At 48.4% G+C, this 21,761-nt stretch overlaps 2 protein-coding genes across 2 annotated transcripts; both read right to left on the bottom strand.

Annotated features, from left to right (window-relative positions):
- Nucleotides 1–1,400: 1,400 nt before the first annotated feature.
- LOC122371085 (peptidyl-tRNA hydrolase ICT1, mitochondrial-like) lies at nt 1,401–6,060 on the bottom strand. The gene is made up of 6 exons (XM_043347175.1): nt 5,872–6,060; nt 5,543–5,585; nt 5,059–5,198; nt 4,317–4,417; nt 3,867–3,938; nt 1,401–1,713 (listed from the first exon to the last, which is right to left on the bottom strand). Exons 1-6 carry the CDS (start codon nt 6,034–6,036, stop codon nt 1,632–1,634), a joined length of 603 nt encoding a protein of 200 aa, XP_043203110.1. The 5' UTR covers nt 6,037–6,060; the 3' UTR covers nt 1,401–1,631.
- A 1,060-nt stretch (nt 6,061–7,120) lies between these two features.
- On the bottom strand, nt 7,121–9,836 carry LOC122371077 (chorion peroxidase-like). Its single transcript, XM_043347167.1, has one exon. The coding sequence runs from the start codon at nt 9,723–9,725 to the stop codon at nt 7,410–7,412; it is 2,316 nt and encodes a 771-aa protein (XP_043203102.1). The 5' UTR covers nt 9,726–9,836; the 3' UTR covers nt 7,121–7,409.
- Between the last annotated feature and the right edge of the window lie 11,925 nt (nt 9,837–21,761).

The following is a 21,761-nucleotide window of genomic DNA, read 5'->3' on the forward strand; positions in this document are numbered from 1 at the left end:
TAGCGACTTTATTTGGAAGCAATAATTTGGCAGCCTTAAAGTGCGGCAGACGTTGCGCGCAAAGCAGCGTATACCACCACGTGTTAACGATGGTTTTAGTCTAAGATTCAAAAATCGTTAGATCTCCGCTGACGTCACAAATTCTAAGGGGGCATTCCAATGCATTAGCCCCTTAGAATCCGAAAACTGCAAGTTTGAAATTCCATATCTTCGAATTAAAGCATTTTTCGATGTTGTGAGTGCCCAAACCGGTATTTGCAGGCTATGGCCACCAATTTGGCTATCTCAACTCAAAACTAATGTTAAGGTGGGAGTGTCCCTTTAAAGAAGCGAGTAAAACGTAGTTAGCAGTCGACAATCCGGCATTCATGCAGAGACCGTTTGGCATATCGCTCTCTGAGCACGAATATTGGTTCGAGAAAAGATGCATGCTAAAGAGGTTCGTTTAAAATACCAGCGCTGTAAAGAATTGCATGTCGTCAGCTCTGACCAAAGTAAGGTGAGAGTGGAATGGAAACACGAAGTCTTCCTATGGTAGTTTGTCGCAGCAGTGGATGTTCCGCGATGTAACGCGATCGCTCTGTTGATGCATTTCCGTCTCCTGAACTAGACCTAGGCGGGCGGTGGCGGTTCCATATCCGGTGTCTGGACATTGGAAATTGAACAGGCCACCGTCTCAGAAATGAGGGCGTTCTGGCTTCAGAGTTCAGTGCATGTTCCGTTGTCCCAACCAAGTCAGTCGGTGGCTCTTGGAATTGACAAGAGTGTTATTTCAATACAGACAATCGGAAAATATAGAAATAGAGAATATATAAAATAGATAATAGTCAGCGGTTAAACTCGCTATATGCTCAAATATGTGTCATTACTTCCAACTTAAAAGTTCACTTCAACGTTAACAACAGTGTCGAACCTCACCGGGCTAAAATGAGGAAATTCTGCCAACATTTTCCTAGCAATGTGCCATGGCTGTAAGCCTCAGATACATATCCAATAGCGGCAGTGTTTATAAAAAATTTGTCTTTGTGTTCGCCTTTGTGGCAAGCAGTGGCAGCCGCATGGTAGATACTACAGCAGCTACCACAGTGATATCCACATGATGTGGCTCTGTCTGCTATACCAGAAATCCCAGCATGGAACAGGGCTGCGCGGGGCGTGTGAAGCGGGATTATGTGGACGAGAAATGGGGTTGCACGAGCTTCTCACTGTTCCAATGTGAGAGTGTTAAGGTGTGTCGGGGCGTGTCTGGATGAAGTGTTAACCGTTCCCTATGGAGCGATCCACCAGTATTGCACCAAAGTGTCCGTGGTGGCGTGGGTATTACCCCAATACGTCGCCTGAATACATGCTGTGTTGTTGCCAGTGCGTCTTTGAATGCAGGGGATGACCAGACCACGTCAGACTTTCGCACCAAGATACTGATATTTTCCACAAACAGATGACATCGCCAAGTCAACACAGACTATTGAATCATGCTTACTCATCCAGGCTTCGTCACCACGTAAAGTCTATCTCGCACTTCTTCACTTCATTCAACGCTCGCTTCGAGGTCACACTCTCGCACACTCAACCACAGTTCTTAACACACCTTCGCAATGAGGACCTCTTCGGGCAAGCTTGTACCGGGTACGCTAAAAGTCAACCGTATTCTGTCGTTTCAAGGCGGACCGATGCCGTTTCTCTCTTAGACGCTCCCGAGTGGCTCGCTCATGTCTGCGGAGGCAAGTCAGGTTGGGTCAGGTTACTCAGTTGTAGCGACTTGCCTGGGTCAGGTCAGTTCACTTGCAGTTGTGGTGGCTTAGGCTGGGTCAGGTCAGGGCACTTGCAGTTTCAGTGACTTAGGTTGGGTCAAGTCAGGTCACGTAAGTTAGAGTTATAGCGACTTAGGCTGGGTCACGTCAGGTCACTTGCAGTTGTAGTGACTGGTTGGGTCAGGTCAGGTCACGTTACTTACAGCTGTAGTGACATAGGCTGCGACAGGTCAGTTAAGGTCACGTAGAGCTGTAGTGACTTAGCTAGGTCGAACCAGGTCCCGGTTAGGTTAATAATTTACGTGAGCTAGTTAGAACACGTCAGTGGGCCAAAAAATAAGCTAGGATGGCCAGTATTAAAAAAAGCAGAGCAGCTCCTGTCCTTCTCTTCACTTGCAACTTGTTAGAAAACTTAGTAGCCTAATTATACTTGAAAATGTTAAGTAAACAGAACCAATCCACACAGATCATCAAGATCACATAAAGCAAAACTAAGAAAAATAAGCGAAGAAAAATCGATTAACATATGAATGGTCAGATGCATAGTTACTTACTGTTAATAGCATACAGCACACAGCTTGGCATAGTGATTCAGGAACGGCTTGTTCGGATCACAGGAGGCTGAATGGTTCACATGTTAGGTCGTACGACGGGCGAACTCGAGTAAAGAGATAGGAGTGAAATGCTCCGGTCGGTGACACAAGGGTCGCCTCGGTATAAGTTTGGTACAAATGGACAGGAATCCAAGTCAGGAGACTTCTCGTGGCCCAAAAATAACGCATCGAAGGCAAACAGGACTTCGCATAGCTCTGAACGGACGAGGCGAAGCCCAAGCAATGTGGCTCCGTTCAGATCCAGGTGGCGCCACCAGCAATGTTGTGGAGGTAGGATTTGTGAAAAAGAACCCGACGAGGGCTGGCAAATTATCTACAAATATGGTTCTGTGGGACCACTTATCCATCAGGCGGCCAAGGAGGTCGCCCCTGGGCCCGCCTCGGCTCTCTCGGACCACAGCGGACACCCGGCCCCGGTCGGCCGACGCACGACACGCACCAGCAGGCACGCGAAAGCGCCGCAGCGAGCGGTGCGTGCGTGCTATAGCCGCCAGCCGGGCCGCCGTAACGGGGCCACGCACTGTGGGAGAGCCGAGGTGGATGACCCAACGAAACAGCCTGCCAGCAGCGCCACCGGAGGGGCAGCGGCCGCGCCCACCACGGCGGCAGCCCGACCGGTCGGGGAGGACGAGTCAGTCTGGAGGTTCGGCGAGGAGAGGCCGCATGGGAGGAGCACGGGAGGCGGGTGGCCGGGCAGGCGCCCAGCCGGCCACGCTGTGGAGAAGACGGGACGGGACGGCGGAGACGGCAGACGAGACGGGCGGCTGGGTACTCCCAGCCCAGCCGTGCCATGAGCGGACGAGGGTTGGGTTGAGTGAGAGCGACGTGGGAGTGCGAGTGAGAGTGATGTGTAGGACGGTTGTGTAGAGAGCGGAAGGTGAGGTGAGGGATGTTGTTGAGCGGTGAGAGGTGAGAAGTGTCTGGGAGTGCGTGTGTCATGTGTACGCTGTAAGTGGAGTGAGAGATGTTCTCTGTCCTGATTTAACTATTCGGCCATGTTTGATAGTTCATGCTATTCGTAACGTCACTCTAATCTCCCACTTTCGTTCCATCTCTTGAATTCCTCCCTTTATAATAAAAGCCAATCTTGGCAGGAAGTTTTTTGACCGAGCGAGGAGAGAGCGGAGAGGGATCAGAGAGCAGAATTCGAAAGCACAAGGCACACAAATAGAGAAAGGAAAGAGGAGGGAAAACTTTTTACATAACTTTCTCACAGTTCGACACGTGGCATAAATAGTTCACAATGACACTAAAAGTGCGATACATGAATATTGTGGATTGTGATTATAATGGATGGAAGGTAAGCATTTTACGAAATGGTCCTGGTGGACCGTGAGATTAAATATTGCTCACCAAATCACCAGCTCACCTGATAAACAACACCTTTGAAAGTGATCCATGCTTCAGTGTGAAATACTTCACAATTAGCATTTCACCCATTAAGCCCGGTGACACTGAAAACTAATGAACTAGTAGAATATTGTGAATCGGTAACACTTACAGCCGTCGATGTTTTTCGATGCTCTCTGGACTGGCTTCCTTGGGCTTCTGCAGCACATCAGTGACCAGATACCTAACAAAGACAGGGAGACCTGACAGTCAAATGAGGCACTGGGACAAAATTGAAAACATTATCATGCTAACTCGCCTTCCCGGTCACTTGCGATGGCAAAACAGCACAAGGTATTCAAAAGGTCGTCAAAAACTATTATAAGAATGCTGAATTGCCTACAACAGTCATTCACAAGAACGAAAGTAGTACAGTCCTGATCTGAGATTGAGTCAAAGGTCATGTAACCAAAGGTCATCAATGTCAATTTTCATCGAATTTGACAGATGTACCTAGGCACTGACCAATTAGCTCACTACACCAGCACTAATAGAGCACTATTTAGCTAGGCGCGTAACCTAGCACGGCCAGTATGCGGTGTACCGTGCAGTCAGGACTCACCTGATTCTATCCAGGGCATCAGCCATGTTCAGGTGCTGTGAGCGAGTCCGTTCTGAGCGTACCAGCAGGTAACCGTCACGCGAGATACGCGATCGGTACTTCTGCAAACAGGGGACAGAATATGTCATGTTAGGTAGTTTCATTTGATTTCAATAACATCTGCAGAGTGAAGGGCAATATTCACTGTGTGTGTAATTATGTGTGTGTCCAATAATATATCAAAATTGGTAGCCAAAATTATCTTGAAAGTAATAGAAGTAATAGGGCCTTCAAGTGATGACTTGGGGGCTTCAGGGCAGGCATAAAATCATCTGAGGTTAAAACTCCAATGATAGACTCTGATGCCAGAAATAGAAATGGTCTATTTTAATGCTAAGAACGACCTGGGTAGGTAATTCCAGATCAATATCCACCACTTCCCTTCTACACTGATGTGGCCGAGCTGAGAAACAAAAAGAAAGCAGCTTGATGCCTTTCTTGCTTCCTGCCCACTTGATATACCTAGCAAGTCATAGATAACAAGCAAATTCCAGTTAGCACTTGGATCGCAGAACAAGGCCCATGAACCACAAAACAGAAACCAACCATATCACCATACAACATTGTTTTATATGCATCTGAATTTTCTTATCTGGTGACTTGAGCTGCATCCTAATCACTGGAACCACTACCTACTACAATAAGCTGCAACAATAAATGAACTCTCATGGCTCCCAGGCACATTAAATACTACCTCCCTCACCTGAAGGAGCCCATCCTTGGCTTCCTGAGGCAGCCAGGAGGCGGTGGCCACATGGAACCTGACGTCCACTTTTGTGTTCAGCTTGTTGACATTCTGTCCTCCCGGCCCGCCACTTCGGCTGTAGGAAATCTCCAGCTCCTCTGAAACCAACCATGACGTGTCAGAAAAGGATTCATCATAATGATGATGATCTCTTCAACTTTAAGTGATTTGTGTACCTATTGATGTTGAATTACTTTTCCAGTTTGAAAAAGTAATTCGTATTAACAGACAGACAAGGACACCCAAAGCTAGCTTTTTGTTTTTTAGATAATAGGTGTAGGATGAATTCAAAAATGTTATGCAAGAAATGAAACAACAAATATGCCCCTGAATAGTATCAAGAAAGAGGAATATTTTAAGTGGAAAACATAATGCTCATACATTTAAGCCAAATACCTACACTTTCAAATTTCACTTCAGTTCCATTTAACAACTGACTCACTGATTGGAATGTAGCCACTGAAGCCATTTTCATTACTTGGAGCCTGAAAAAGAAAATGAGGACAATGCACATATTCAGACACAGCAAAACACTGGGGGCTTCAGAGTCATGGTTCCGATCATTAGCTGGGAGGAAACTGTTCTCCATAACTTTGATAATGATTAAAATTACAGTTGAACATTCACATGGAATCATTATTAGCTTGTGTGAACAGCATTTAACTCAGTAACCTCAAAAATCATCAAAATTAGTCAAAACATCCCTTTGTAAGCTATCAAAAGACAAACTTGGCGCAACCAGATTGTTTTGAGTGGCTCATAGGTACTCACCGGAACACTGGCAGTGAAGCTTAGATTGGACCCCGGATATAGCTTGTCCAGGCTATAAGCACTTTTGAAACCAGATAAGTGCGCTGATGCTCCGGTATTCAAACATTGAGTGTTGCAAGAAAACAACAATCGCCTCACGCACCCGGCGTACATGGTGGCCGCCATGTTTATGATATGGCTGCACTAGTTGTTTTGTTGCTTTGCTGCCAAATAAGGGATTAGGAGAAATCCTTTACTTCCTCGATCGCTAACATACACACCGCCTTATGACCTTTGCCCTCCGCTTGCCTGCCATTTACCATGTCATGGCCTGTTACCTGCATTCCATGGCTTCGTTGCCTCATTTTTGTTTCACGTTTGTTTTTATAAATTTAGTCCCAACCTTTTGATTGGAAGGATTCACAAGGACAGAGCCCCCGCTAAGCGACGCTTGTCGCTTGTTGCGTTGACCCTGCCCTCTATACCTTCCCGTGCGCAATACCGGGGTTCTATGACAGAATTTAGAGTTAGAGGCGCACATAGCCGTGCACGACCGGTCCCCTCACTAACTTCGCCTGGCTACGGCCTGCCAACAACCGCAACTATACCTGTCAGGAGGCCCATAAATCATGGGCGCTTGACGTTTAATTATGGGCCATAAGTACCTAAACGTCAAGCGCCCGACGCCCGTCTGTCGCGCTTCGAACCCGGACTTTTATAACCAAGAACGCGCGCTCTCACCACGCGGGGTCCAACGCTCTACCAACTGAGCTACGTGACCGGCATTATTTACCATGCCGTCTTTGATGCCGGGTTTCACTAGATCTATATTAACACTGTTCATGTACTATTGGTTTCAACATAAGGGCCCAGGTGACCCGTAGTTTTGATGCGGTGAATACCCTTACCCTTGCCACAGCTCGGGCCGAGTACACCCCTCCTCCCACCCAACCCTACCCTACCCCCACTCGAGATGTGGCGAGGGCAAGGGTATTCACCGCATCCAAAGTACAGGTCTCTTGGGCACTTATCTTGACACAAATAGTTGACCAAAGCCTGACACTCCTGCCTCTGACACTTATCGTGCTTCTTTCGTGGCGCTACGTGACCTTTCTACGTGCCTACGCTACGTGCCTGCAAGTTTCGAGGCATGGCCCTTCCAGTCCACATCGAAACGCCCTTCCCTTCCCCGCTTCGATACCTATTAGGTACGCTCTGGCCACGGCATCTGGATCTGGCAGGGAATTGAAAAAAAATCCTCTTGCTTTTGTCAATGTCTATATTGTTTCATGCCATTACAGTTACAGCATTAAGACGGTTACAGTAGTGTCGCGTGTGCCCTTCGTTCTACCTGTAGCTTGATAGGAATATATAAACAAAAGGCGGTGAAACAATGCCAATCGCAACCGGTATTGAGATTTGAGCGTTAGCAAGCGAGCGGTTGCATCCTGGAATCATTAAGATGTCATCGGATGCCCAATTTACAACCTGATACACTTGCGGAAAAAAAAATTGCAAGTGAGCGCATTACAAGCAGAACAATGCGTCTCACACATACACTAGAAACGGCTCAGGTCAACCTCGGGAATAGCCTTGGATGAGCACGGTGTGATCTTGTTCCTCTCGGTGAGGGGCTCCAGCACGAGGGGCGCCGCGGCAGTACGGCCCTCCTCGTTGTCACAGAGCAGGCGCGCCAGACTGGCCTTGCGCACCTCCCGCAGCTGTTCTCCACTCAGGCTGCGCTCGTAGAAGAGCCGGTCGCCATCCCGCAGCCGCCGGAACTGGTCGGCGATCACGCACTGGAAGGTGGGGCCCACCTTGGCCGAGGGCGCACGACGCTCCAGCATCCCGCCCACCCAGAGGTCAATGTCGTCGGGGCTGGAGTAGATCGCTCGGAGTTCCTCCAGGTGACGGTGTTCGAAGACGGTCTCCAGATCTGTCCAGCCGACCACTGGCTGTCCGGAGCAGAGCTGACGGATGGCCGTATAGGACGGCAGACCCAGATCTCTTCCGCGGAGTACCTCCACGGCGGCCAGCTCCTTGGCAGCACTGTCTTCGTGGTTGGCCGGATTTCCTTCTGTACCATGAAGCATGGCGAGGAAGGCTGCACTACTGTCAATCCCGCTGGCTACCCGTCGTTTTGTCACCGGTCGCGGTCGCTGCCAGAACCTGAACGCAGCCGCCGCGAACTCGACACTCACTGTTGGATCGACGTCATCCTCGTCGTTCGGAGTAAATGAGATGGCCCTTGCGACGTCGGGTCCCAGGACGTGCGGCAGGTACTCTCTGTAGGTGATGTGCTGCCACTGAGCGATCACCACGCGACGTGCCGTCTGGAACAGCCGCTCGTCCTCCCAGAGGGGGTGGTTGCGACGCAGCGCCTCCACCACACGGTTGTGCTCCCTCAGGAGGACTCGGTTGAGCTGATCTGGTGAGGAGCTGGAGGACGGCCGGGGGATCGTCGATGAACGCGGCTCGGGCGCCCAGAGCCGACGCGGCTCGTGCAGACCGTACCTGTTCGGGATGGCGACTCGCACCCGCCCGGGGGGACCTCGAGGGCCCGGCCGGCCGATCGGCCCCATGGCTCCCGCCTTCCCCATGGCACCCTTGGCACCAGCCGGGCCCAGGTCTCCCTTGTCGCCTTTGGATCCCATCTCTCCTTGCTCACCCTTCATTCCCTGTATTCCTGTTTCTCCTTTCATCCCCTTTTCGCCCGTTTCGCCTTTCATCCCCATCTCGCCTTGGTCGCCCTTTTCTCCCACCTCGCCTTTCATACCCTTTTCCCCATCCATTCCCGGGTCACCCTTTTCTCCTTGCATTCCCTTTTCGCCCGGTTCTCCTTTCATCCCCTGTTCACCCTTTTCACCTTGCATTCCTTTTTCACCCATATCTCCTTTCATGCCCTGTTCGCCCTTCATGCCCTTTTCCCCCATGTCTCCCTTTTCGCCCATTTCTCCCTTTTCACCCATGTCTCCTTTCATTCCCGGTTCACCTTTCATCCCCTTTTCTCCTGTATCTCCTTTGTCGCCCATGTCTCCCTTGTCACCCTGCATTCCTTTTTCACCCATATCTCCCTTGTCACCCTGCATTCCCTTTTCACCCATTTCTCCTTTCATTCCTGGCTCTCCTTTCATTCCCTTTTCGCCGGGGTCTCCCTTGTCACCCTGCATACCCTTTTCACCATCCATGCCCTTTTCTCCTTGCATTCCTTTTTCACCCGTGTCTCCCTTTTCGCCTTGCATTCCCTTTTCCCCTGGATCGCCCTTATCTCCCTTATCTCCCTTTTCTCCATCATCGTCATCATTGCCGTTGCCGTTGTTGCCGTTGCCGTTGCCTTGCCTTCCCTTTCGCCGAAGTGAGTGGCTGGTGACGAGCCGGACCTCAGCATCTGGCGCTATCTCTGCCACATTTTCCCGGTCAGCGCCGTTCGCCCAGCGGCGCCGCCGGAGCAGCACATCTTCCGAAGAACCCTGCAGCTGGTTGTCCAAGTCCACAATCAGTTCGGGCACCTCGTCGAGAAGACCACGGTCGTCCCGCAGCCGTCCCCCGCTCAGCGTCCTCAGTCGCCTGCCGGCCTCCTCGGAGCTGCCGTACAGCGTCTCCAGGTCCAGGTAGGAGGAGGCGGCAGACAGCGGCGCCGCCGGACGCATCACGCAGTCCAGCTCGGGCGCCGGCAGCGCGCGCACGAAGCTGACGCACCGGTCGGCCACGCGGAGTGGAAGACAAGCCGGGTGGTTCTCGACGCAGCAGGCTGGTTCGCGGCCGTCCGGCAGTCGGAACGGTGCGATACGCGAGAGGTCCAAGCTCAGGTACTCGGAGAACGTGGAGGTCCAGAAATTTGGTGGTTCGGGGATGTTCTGGTGGACCACCGGCATCCCGGCTTTCTCGGCATCCGGTAAAGGAGATCCGTTGACGTCCAAACTTCGTGGGGTGAAGAAAATCTGGTCGCCGAAGGTTGGACTAGCGAGTCGCCCCAGGCCAGTAAGGGCTCGCCCCATCAGAGGACTCTGCGGAAGGGAAACGGCACGTGAGCTTTTTAGCCAGCTAGAGGACTGAGTCGCATCGACTTATGTGATTTACTGATATCTCGGACAGCTAGGCTTTACGCTAACAGTAAGTGAAAGAAGGAAATGGTGAGAAAGCTATTCATTGGAGGGATGTGATGCCGATGACCTTGCAACAAGGTAAAGATACCGTTTATGCTCACTTAGAACTGCGGTCTAAATCGCCATCAACTTCTACAACATATTTGGAAAGACATTCATTTGACTGAAGTTATGGCATTATCAATAAACCACGAAAAAAAGTGAGCAATGTGACCCGTAAGGAGTAAGCACCCTGAGAGTTGTTACGATGCCTTAGGGAGTTGCTTTCGATGCCTGCGATTACACTGTTCGCCATGTCAGCTGGTGTCTGGGGCCGAGCCTACCTTCAGGCTCGTGCAGTGTCCCCCGAGAGTCCGGTAGGCGGCCGCTGATCTGTCGCAGTCGGTCTCAGTCGCCGGCACGCAGCCCGGAATACGGTACTGGGCATCATCAACGGTCTCTGATCCAGTGGGGAGCTTCTCTAATGACCTGTTGGCAGGGAAAACCAGCGTCAGCGTCGTTTGTCCGTCAAGAACGGCTCTCGCGAGATTAAGCGGTAGGTTTTGCACTTTTACATTTCCGGTTATAACTCTCAGAAACTAATTGATCTACGATGAAGCCATTTTACACGATCATGGCCGGCTTGTTACCCAACAAGTCGATCGCATCTTCAACACTTAAAAGCTTAAGACGACGAAGATATAGCCTGAAGTACACTAAATTTTCTAGGTGCAAAACCTACCGCTAAAACCCGCGAGACCTGTACATATGTAGCTAAGTGGTAGAGCATCGGACGCAAGGGTGTGAGTTCGGTTCGTTCAAGTAGTCCAGCGCTCGAATTTCTTTTCTTCTCGCGGACTTCTCTCGCGAATGTTGTATGTACTTAGTGGGATCAGTCACGCAGCTAGAGCCTAGATGACGTCAGCTGAGTGGGGCATATAGTGTCCAGCTTTGGTGGGCTCGCCAAACCCTGGCATCCCAGTCCCCTCGGTAACCTGGACTACCCGATCGCTGACTTACCCCGCGTTCGATGTCTCTCGGACGGCGAAGATTCTACCAGAATCTTCTATTCTAGTACGTCGTCCGGCCAATCACGTACAAGGTCAACGGGGGCTCGGCTGCGGTCATGGAGCGTGATTGACCGGACGGCGTAGAATCTTCGTCGTCCGAGAGACATCGAACGCGGGGTTAGTCAAGAAGTATTTACAGAATAACCCCGCGCTCGATGTCTCTCGGACGGCGAAGATTCTATGCCGTCCGGCCAATCACGTTCCATAACCGCAACCGAGCCTCCGCTGACCTTGGACGGGATTGGCCGGACGACGTAGAATCTTCGTCGTCCGAGAGACATCGAACGCGGGGTAAGTCAAATGTCAGCAAAGGAATCATGAGCGCGCGCATTGATCACGGACTCGTACTCACAGCGAGGTCTGGTTGCCGACGGCCTGGACGGTGTGGAGCCGCTGCAGGCCGATCCTGCCCACCTCCTGCTGGACGGCCGGGTCGCCGCCGGCGGCCGTCGTTAGCTCGGTCAGGTCGGCCTCCTCGGGGCCGGGCCGGCGCGCCGCCGCCGACAGACGCTCCTCCAGCTCGCTCAGTAGCGCTGAGGCGCTGGCTGACCGCCGGAGCGCCGCCTCGGCAGAGAAGGAGCCCAGAGGAGCCCGCAGCACCCATTGGCCGGGCGGGGACAGGGGGCGTACTGGTGCGGGGGGACGGTGGGATGGAGCGCAGGTGGTGCCGTCGGAGCCGTCTTCTAGGACGCAGCGCTGGAGATAGTCCAGCGGCCAGCAAAGAACTGGTGGGAGACATACGGTACTGCGGGACACAGGCCCATGGCATGGTTAATCGGAGGAACTCTGACTCTGTCTTATCAGGCACATGTGTCTAGACTCTACTGGCATCACACCTAGTTATATGGTGGGATAGTATACTCAGTATGCTGTCTCAGTTATTGGTAAAACCTGGCGGTCTTCCAGTGCACGACTAAACAGCGAAACTAACTCGAGCTTGATATGCATATCGCGACACCATTCACAACCATTTATCAGATAGAAATAGATGACCGTTTTTACAGCCAAGACATGGCGCCACTACAGAAAACTAACCTGCTGTCTCCATAGAACTGGTCGCAACACACTCCCTCCGTGCCATTCACGAACGTGCAGACCTCAGCGCCGCCCTGCGGTGACACTGTGAAACACTGCTGCTTGGTGACACAGTGGCAGCCATGCTGGGTCCGCTGTCGCTGCTGCTGCTGGGTTGCGCGGTGCTGAATACAGCAGGATATCAGCACCAACTGAAAGAGGCAGGGGAAGCAAGATAGTACCAGAACTTCGCCAAAACTTCGGTGCGGACGTGGTCCCACATCAAAGTGCGGATATACGTGAATAAAGACGGATCAAGGCAGCTAAAAAATTCAAATGTCGAGATCGGTCCGTAGCCTGACGTCATCACGCTCATGGCGACGTTAGGCGGCACGGGCGGACATCGATAGCAGCGCCTCTATCGGTCACTAGGTAAAGCTGGGCTGTAGGCGACGAAATACCGGCTGAGTTGTCACACGTTGAATAGGTTTATAGACATCCGTCTTGTGAAAAAGTTGAACTTTTGCCTTCAATATTTCTACAGACAATTTTAGAAGTGTCTTCACATAGATTACAACACCGTTTAGATTATTGTATTCACTTCAAGCCTTCCCTATTGTTCTTGATGATGCAGGAACTATTTCTAATAAGTGTTTCTAGCTTAATAAAAGAACATATTGTGCAAACGATGAAAAAAGCATAGATGGAAGATTTTAAATGCAATTTTCTCTAGCAATTAATGGTAAATTATCTACAGATCAAGGAAAAGGTGCATGCTAACTGATAATTTAAAGTTCTTGGGGCCAGTTGTTTTCTTCCTTTCTTACGTCGCCCCAATGGCCGCGAATACACTTGTGATAACGCCTATCGATGGCTGATGAGCTCCCATCGTCAGGTCATGCCACCCAGGGCCACTAATTGTTGGCACTTCACACACATGTCTGACCCGGCTGCTGTAACTCTCCTCGTCGACCGTCTCTATAGGCGAACGATCTAGTGGCGGGAGCACGCAATAGATCAATTCGGCACAGGTCATGTCCCTTTTACATTGAACCACTTGATCATTTCAATAGCTTTATTTTATCAGCATATTATTATCATTGCTGCGTACAGAAGTGTATCTTTTTTAACCAGCTGAGCGCGAGATTCACATTTCATTTGATTTTGTTAGAGAGCAGGTTTTCTAGCATCAATGAGTTAAATAGAAACGACGATAAAATGCTGCTTATGACACAGTTGCTTAGAAGTGGTCTTTTAGTTGGATAGGGTAAAAAGAGAGTCTCCTACCCAAGTAGCATGAGCCAAGGCCAGAACTAAAGTGATAAGCCGTACTCCACATCCCACAAGATGATACGGGCGGAGCATCTTTAACCCGCGCCCCACGGGGGGGGGGCTATTCATAGCCCCCCTCCCGTTTTTCTGCAATAACTTCCAAACCGCTTGACGTATCAACGCCAAACTTTCAGTACCTTCGACTGCATCCATTTGACACCTTGTATCAAAATATGAACTTTGTAGCTACCATAGGTCGACCGGAAATGACGTCACAGTGACGTCATGTTCGGCCGATTTCGACGCAAAACATTGAACCACGGCAATCACTCCCAAGAGCTCAGTTTTTAAGCTAGATCCAATTTCTTTGCATGAGAAGACTTAGAATAGCCTACGCTATCAAACTGCTGTCTCGGATTTTCAAAATTTTGAAATTCTGAAAAGTATATATAATTATAATAGAATTCAAAATTTATATTTTCATTTTTTTTCAAAAACTTTTTGACTTTTCAAAAAACCTGAATATATGTGATAGAACACATGCTTATGACTTAGTGTAGCAAGTTTTAGCTAAATATCTTCAAAAATGGCCAAGTTATACGCATTATTGCAAAAAATTCACAATTATCAATTTTTTATTAAACCCATTTTCAGTACGTATTTGACATCGTACACCAATATAAATAGCACCATCGTGTTCCTGAGCTCAAACTGCATCAAACAGACAACTTTTTTGTTGAACATTTTTAACTTCAAAATTTGACCTTTTTTGACTGAAAGTGACCTGACCTAAGCTAAATTCAGCTCAAAATGACCTCGAATGACACAAACGACATCCAATTCGAAATATATGGCCTAAATGGACCATAAAACATGTGTCACGTGACCGAAGCATGATATAATATTTCCGTGACCTGTGATGACCTGACCCTGACCTGAAAATCAAAGTACAAGTTTGGTACCCTCAGGGTATCTAAAACATCTGTTCACGAGTGTGTACATAATCCAAAAATGAGCCTGATCTGACTTCTAAGACGGCGGCCAGAGCCCAAAATGTGAACAAGCCAAAATGCTAATAATTTTTACGTTGACTTGACCTGTGACGTCATCGGTGACCTCGAGGTCAATGAAATTAGGTATCGCTCGACAGTTTTTCCTAAGCTATCAGACGCCGTTTGAATTTTGACGATCGGCCGAGTAGTTTTGGAGTTAGGAGAGGGGGGGGGCTATGGAGAGCCCCCCCCCCAGTAGGGCGTGTTATACGCAGACCCCAGTGGGGCGCGTGTTAATCGAAGGTTCAGTCAATTTGGGAAAGCATAACGAACGAAATGAGGTACCAAACGTTGGAAATCTACATAGAGTTGATTCAAGGATAAAATGATTTGCCATTTTAACCCTCGCCCATGTAGGGGGTTGGTTGGTGCAACCCCCCCCCCCTGAGGTTTTTCGGAAATAGTGCAAAAACGGCGGCGCGCAGCGCCGCAATATTTTGGGTACCTTATGGGGCAAACCTTGCGCATCTTTTGATAAAAAAAATTTGACCGGGTCATGTCAGGTCACGGAGTTATGACGTCACAAAGGGAACAGCCTCCGGCCGGATTTTCACAAACTGAGTGCCAACGCCCGAGGTTTCCTGCCGGTGGTACGGAGATCGGTTGATGGATCGTGATGAAACTTCCCATGCATGTTGGGGCAAGTATTGGCTATCATATGGTATAAAAAACTTGACCGGGTCAGGTCAGGTCACGGAGCTATGACGTCACAAGAGGAACAGCGTCCGGTACTATTTTTGAAAAGCGCCCGAACCACTATTTTGCTAATTCTTGTCACCTCAATGGGAATATGCAGCAATATTAGCTTCTATAGGGAGCAAATGGACCTCCCAAATCCAAAAATACAATCAGATTTCAAAAATTTAAATTTTGATTTTTCGAATTTCTGCCGCCGACTGTGACCTTGCCGACTTCCGGCGCTCCCGACGCGCCATTTTTAGAGCTAGGGAAACGAAATACATACCAAACGATAGATAATCAAGGAACACGATAGTGAAGGTTTCAAGTCGATATCTCCCACCGTTTTGCCGCAATCGCCGCCGAAAGTTGAAAAAAGTCTATTTTTCCGAAAATTTGACCTTTGACCGGTCAAAAGTAGGTCAAATGTTGACCTAGGACCAAAAAATATACCACCAATCGCGAGATCTCGGCGAGAGCAATCCGTTGGTCTTTTCCGCTAAGCTCTACGACGCTCCGTTTTCAAACGCCAAGGGGGGGTCGCACCCCCCCCCCCCCCTGCATGGGCGAAGGTGGCAGATCGCCGTTTACGGGCGAGGGTTAATAAAGCTAAAAAGTCTAGGCTAAAGGGGCGTTCCACGACAAATCGACAAATAAAAAATTAAATTTGCACCCTCATATTTTATTTTTCGTTAAAAATTGGTGTAAGGGGTTGTGATGGGCGGGGAAGCCAGCTGTGGCAAGGATTTTTTTCTTCGAACAACGGTTTCCGAGATATAGCCTCGGGCAATTCCAGCAGGTCGCGCTGCAGCCCTATGTTTGGCGGCCTATAACTCAGAAACTATTGGTTTTCTACGATAAAAACTTTATATGGTTCAACTCACAATCAGCCAACAAACATTTTGGCTATCTCGGATTTTCAATTTTGAAAATTTTGATCACGTGGCCTTTTGACCTATTTTTCGAAGAGTGACCTTGATATTTTCCCCACTGAAAGTTGCAATTTTGTCTGATGACGATTAAAGCCTTATCAATTGTCATTCATATGCGAAAATAAAAAAGTGGATATCGCCCTGCGTTGACCTCAGGTCAGGTCATTTTTATGACCTGTCCATTATTACGAGCGGGAGCGACAGCGAGATCTCGAGAATAAAGCAAGATAGCGACAAGCGGTAAACGGTGCAGGGTACAAATGGATAAGGTCTATAATTTTTACAAAGGTCATTTTCAGGTCAGGTCAAAAATGACGTCACAGGAGCAAAAAGGAAGTCAAAATTGCGGCACTACATATATATGAAGTTTTTCTAGAATAACTTTCAAGGTATCCCAGCTAGGAACAAACTAATAGCACCATCGTGATCCTCTCGTCGATCCGCATCGAAACATATGTATGTTGACCTCGAAAGGTCGGAAGGTCAAAAGTTGACCTCAGGTCACGTGACGAGCGGGAGCGACAGCGAGATCTCGAGAATAAAGCAAGATAGCGACAAGCGGTAAACGGTGCAGGGTACAAATGGATAAGGTCTATAGTTTTTACTGAGGTCATTTTCAGGTCAGGTCAAAGATGACGTCACAGGAGCAAAAAGGAAGTCAAAATTGCGGTACTACATATATATGAAGTTTTTCTCGAATAACTTTCAAGGTATCCCAGCTAGGAACAAACTAATAGCACCATCGTGATCCTCTCGTCGATCCGCATCGAAACATATGTATGTTGACCTCGAAAGGTCGAAAGGTCAAAAGTTGACCTTAGGTCACGTGACCTAAGGTTAACTTGTGACCTTTCGACCTTTCGAGGTCAACATACATATGTTTCGATGCGGATCGACGAGAGGATCACGATGGTGATATTAGTTTGTTCCTAGCTGGGATACCTTGCAAGTTATTCGAGAAAAACTTCATATATATGTTACGGCCCGTTTGAAAACCCGGCCCGTATTAATGCTGCCCGGCCCGCATTAATACTGACCGGAGACCTGGCCCGTATTAATACGGCCCCCGGTCAGCATTAATGCGGGCCGCCTGGCGGTCAGCATTAATACGGGCCGGGCAGTATTAATACAGCCCACTTTTTTCCTCACGGCCATATGAAAACTCGGGCCATATCAAAACTAGCCAACTAGTCTCTATTCCATGTCTTAGCAAATGCTGCGTAGGCTTGCAGTGGTCTTAACCCTCGCATGTGTAGGGGGGGGTCGGATGGACCCCCCCCCCATGGTTTTTCGCGAATAACTCGCGTAAAAAGCGGCCGATCGCGACGAAACTTTCAGTACCCTCGCATTGATCAATTTTACACCTACCCTGAAAATTTCATGACCCTGACCCAAATGACCTTTGACCTGTGACCTCTTTTCCGAGACCATGTTTGGCCGGAATCGCGATTTCGCGTACGTCGGCTCGCACTAGCCGCGTGTTTGCAAGCTTTTCGTGGTTTCAAACGTTCAAACATGTGATTTGATGTTACTCCCGTGTGTGTCAAGGTCACCTGAAGGTCAGGTCAGGTCATTGACCTTTGGTGACCTCGGGTGACCTCGGGTCACTTTTTCGAGTTTTACATGTTTCTAGGCTAGTTTTTGGAGCTGAATTCGAATTTAGCAACCATTTGAACATTTACTAAGTAGTTTTGGTGACTTCGTAACATGTTACGAAGCTGTCAGAGGCGGTTGACACGTACTACGAATACCCGTCACGACGCCTACTGGTTGACCTGACCTGACCTGACCCGACCTGGTCTAAATGCTTCAAGACATCATCTGTGATCAAAACTAACACGATATTCGTGATCAGCACCCCGAAAAACCCCTTAGCAGCCACACTTTACGACTTTCTAAAAGGTCCCGATTTTCCCGACTTTGGGTCATTGACCTGACCTGGAAGGTCAACCAATGACCTAGGACCTTAAAATTGGGTATCATCGGCTTCCTCTCGTCACGGGCAACACGCTTGTTTTTTCCGCGAAGCTCTAGCTCGATCAGGGGCCAAACGGCAAGGGGGGGGGTCCAACCGACCCCCCCCCCTACACATTAGAAGCTGGCAAACGCCGCACACATGCGAGGGTTAAATGTCTTTTATACTTTTTGACTGTTGGCTAGTAAATGTTTGTTTCGTGGTATCTTCAGCGTATAGACCCACCATACCTTGACCTTACTTACACCATACATGACCTTGACACCCACCATAATGCATTGGTACAACATCATTTTACATGTTCCAGTGTTTAAAACCACAACAAGACTAGAAACACGCAGATAATATGAGCCAACATACGCTGAATTGCGATTCCGGCCAAACATGGTCTCGAGGATCAGGTCACAGGTCAAAGGTCATTTGGGTCAGGGTCATGAAATTTTAGAGCAGGTGTAAAATTGAATAACTCGAGGGTACTGAAAGTTTCGTCGCGATCGGCCGTTTTTACGCGAGTTATTCGCAAAAAAAAACGAGGGGGGGTCCGTTCGACCCCCCCCCTATAAGTGCGAGGGTTAAGTGGAAATCAGTGCTAAAGTCCTCGAATTATGACATTTTCAAAATGAAGTTGCCATACTCTTTATGATCACTAGTTATTAAGATCAGATAATGAAACAGATGCGTGATACGCTGATATTCACTGTCGGTCCTCCAGCGGTAATGGAAGAAATGGGCGCGCGGCAGTGTCGGCACTCCCTGAGGTGACCTTGGGCGATGTGTTAGACCTGCTCTTATTACCCTGGGCAACGTCTAGATGAATATTGCTGGTTGTCTCTACAAAATTATGATAAACCCTCGTTTGTTTTCTCTAAATGGTGTTTTGAACTATTTTAACCCGCGCACCGACGGGGGTCTGCGCCAACTTAGTACCGACGGGGGGGGGGGGGGCGGATGACCGCCCCCCCTGAGATCTCGAGAACGAAGCAAGATAGCGACAAGCGGTAAACGGCATCGGATACGCACGGTCAAGATCTACAATTTTTACTAAGGTCATTTTCAGATCAGGTCAAAGATGACGTCACAGGGGTCGAAAAAGTCAAAATGGCAGCGCTAAATATGGAGAGTTTTTCTCGAATAACTTTCGAATTAGTCAAGATAGGAACAAACTAAGGGCATCATCGTGATCCTCTCGTCAATCCGCATCAAATGATATATATGTTGACCTCGAAAGGTCAAGGTCAAAGGTTGACCTCAGGTCACGTGACCTCGAGGTCATCATGTATATCATTCGATGCGTCTTGACGAGCTGAACACAATGAGACCATCCACGCGTCTGTATCTTGTTCCTGTACGGAGTTATTGGCCAAAAACCTTTGGTGACCTTTGATGACGTCACATGACCTCACAGCTGCCCAACAGCAAAACAGACCTCAAGGTAGTGAAGGTTGATCGTATATGAAGTCATGTATGGTATATGGGGCCATTCCGACCCGTTTTAGTGGTAAAAACAGGGAGTTGATTTTTCCCCCATTGACTTATAATGGGGAGGTCGCGAAATTGACCTGACCTTAGGTCACCGATATCAAAATTCCGAGATATACAAATTGTAGCTACTAATGACCTAATAACATCCTGCGACTTTCAAAGGCCTCCGACATCTACTGTAGCTCTGGCACGGTGACAAAGTTGCAAAAAAGTGACTTGAGGTTGGGTCATTCAAAGTGACCTGGTGACCTGACCTTGAAAGGTAGGAGGTTCAAACTTGCACACCATGTGTAAAATTGATAAGGGAATAGTCATACCAAATTTGCGCCGCGGTTTTCCCGCTATTCGCGAAAAAACCTCAGGGGGGGGGCGGATATCCGCTCCCCGTCGGTGCGCGGGTTAACCCGCGCCCCGCTGGGCTATTCAGCCATACGCGCCCTGCTGGGGGGGGGGGCAGATTCTGCCCCCCCCTGTCTAACTTCCGAACCGATGGTCGTAGAAAGACGGGGAAAACGGCAATCGAAAGCTCTCAACAAGGCGGATCTTAAGAGCTCAAATTTGTTTGCTTAAGTAGGTCAGAGGTCAGGTCAAGGTCAGGCCAAGGGTACAAAATGCAAGTTTCTACAGTATCGGCCTTGCACCGTAGTTGCCGAAGAATGGAATGAGACTGATTGTCCAAAACGTGTTCTTAGACTACCAAGACAATATTCGTTGCATACAATGTCATTCAAAGGTCAAGGTCAAGGTCACATCAGGTCAGGTCAGGTCACCAAAAACAAAATATAGTAAAGGGCATGTGCAACAAATGTTTTATGGGTCACTTTACTCATAGAATTCAATAGGCACACTCAATAAGTGATATGGACCACCTCTGGATGAATTTCAGGTCGAGGTCAGGTCAAGGTCAGGTCAAGTGAGGTCAAATTTTGAAGTTGGTTTTTAAGGCCTAAAAAAGTGTCTATCTGATAAAGTTTGTCACGTCGAATCGAATGGTGCTATTTTTGTTTCCCTACGAGGTCTAAAACTTCCAAAAAATTCATTTTTCAAAATTTTTGTGTGTCGTGACGTCATAAAATTTTGAATAACTCCCACATTTTTTAGCCGATTCTTCTAAAAATTGTTATGTAGGTGCACATAGACCACTTCTCTGACATATATCCCGGTTTTTTCGATACACTCAAAATTTTGGATTTTATAATTATTTTCCCAAAAAAGTCAGTTTTTTAAAAAAATTGGGCCAAAATCCAAAATTTTCAAAAAACCGAGATAGCCATTTGATAGACAAAGTGGAATCACGCATAACCTTTTTTGTTACGTCTTGATTCTTTTAAAAATGAAGATGTTAGCGGCGTTTGAAATTTTGCTGTTTTTGAGGCAAAAATGGCGAACATGACGTCACTAAAACGTCAATTTCTCAACAATTTTCCGACGGAGGTCGCTCAAATTTTCAGGGAACGTGTCAAATTGATGTATGATAAGGTACCGAAAGTTTGATGTTGCTGGCGTAACGCGTTTAGAAGTTATTGGCGAAAAACGGGAGGGGGGGCAGATTCTGCCCCCCCCCCAGCGGGGCGCGGTTAATCACGTATAATAGCATCTATTTTCTCGAGCACGTTTTGTTCCATATCATTGCCGAGCACTAGTTTGAACTGCTTGCCCAATTCACTGCCTTTCGATCTGTCCGCTAGTCTCGGGGTATATGTTCCGGTCTTGTAATCGAATGGTTGTGGGTTCGAGGCGGGGTTGGCGAATATTTACACATGGCGTTCAACTTTTATCAGTAAGCCGCCGTCTATAAAGACATGCTAATGTAATTGATTTTGCAGCAGACGGATAAGTTTTGAAATAAAAGGTGGGCAGCATTAATACTGCCCACCTAAATCGGCCGCATTAATACAGACCGGCAAGGCGGCCCGCATTAATGCTGACCGGCCCGTATTAATACGGGCCAGGTCTCCGGTCAGTATTAATGCGGGCCGGGCAGCATTAATACGGGCCGGGTTTTCAAACGGGCCGTAACATATATATAGTGCCGCAATTTTGACTTCCTTTTTGCTCCTGTGACGTCATCTTTGACCTGACCTGAAAATGACCTCAGTAAAAATTATAGACCTTATCCATTTGTACCTTGCACCGTTTACCGCTTGTCGCTATCTTGCTTTATTCTCGAGATCTCGCTGTCGCTCCCGCTCGTAATAATGGACAGGTCATGAAAATGACCTGACCTGAGGCCAACGCCGGGCGATATCCACTTTTTTTATTTTCGCATATGAATGACAATTGATAAGGCTTTAATCGTCATCAGACAAAATTGCAACTTTCAGTGGGGAAAATATCAAGGTCACTCTTCG

The sequence above is a fragment of the Amphibalanus amphitrite genome, unplaced genomic scaffold (genome assembly GCF_019059575.1).
Source record: "Amphibalanus amphitrite isolate SeventyFive unplaced genomic scaffold, NRLGWU_Aamphi_draft 001202F_arrow, whole genome shotgun sequence".
NCBI classification, from domain to species: Eukaryota; Metazoa; Arthropoda; class Thecostraca; order Balanomorpha; family Balanidae; genus Amphibalanus; species Amphibalanus amphitrite.

Bases quoted from the DNA above. Each gene is read 5' to 3' on its own strand.
- LOC122371085 (XM_043347175.1), bottom strand. From the start codon at position 6,036: ATGGCGGCCACCATGTACGCCGGGTGCGTGAGGCGATTGTTGTTTTCT. The intron at 3,939-4,316 runs GTGAGTCCTGAC...TGTCTTTGTTAG, and splicing joins GATGCCCTGGATAGAATCAG to GTATCTGGTCACTGATGTGC. The intron at 1,714-3,866 runs GTAAGTGTTACC...TTGCCTCCGCAG, and splicing joins ATCGAAAAACATCGACGGCT to ACATGAGCGAGCCACTCGGG.
- LOC122371077 (XM_043347167.1), bottom strand. From the start codon at position 9,725: ATGCCGGTGGTCCACCAGAACATCCCCGAACCACCAAATTTCTGGACC.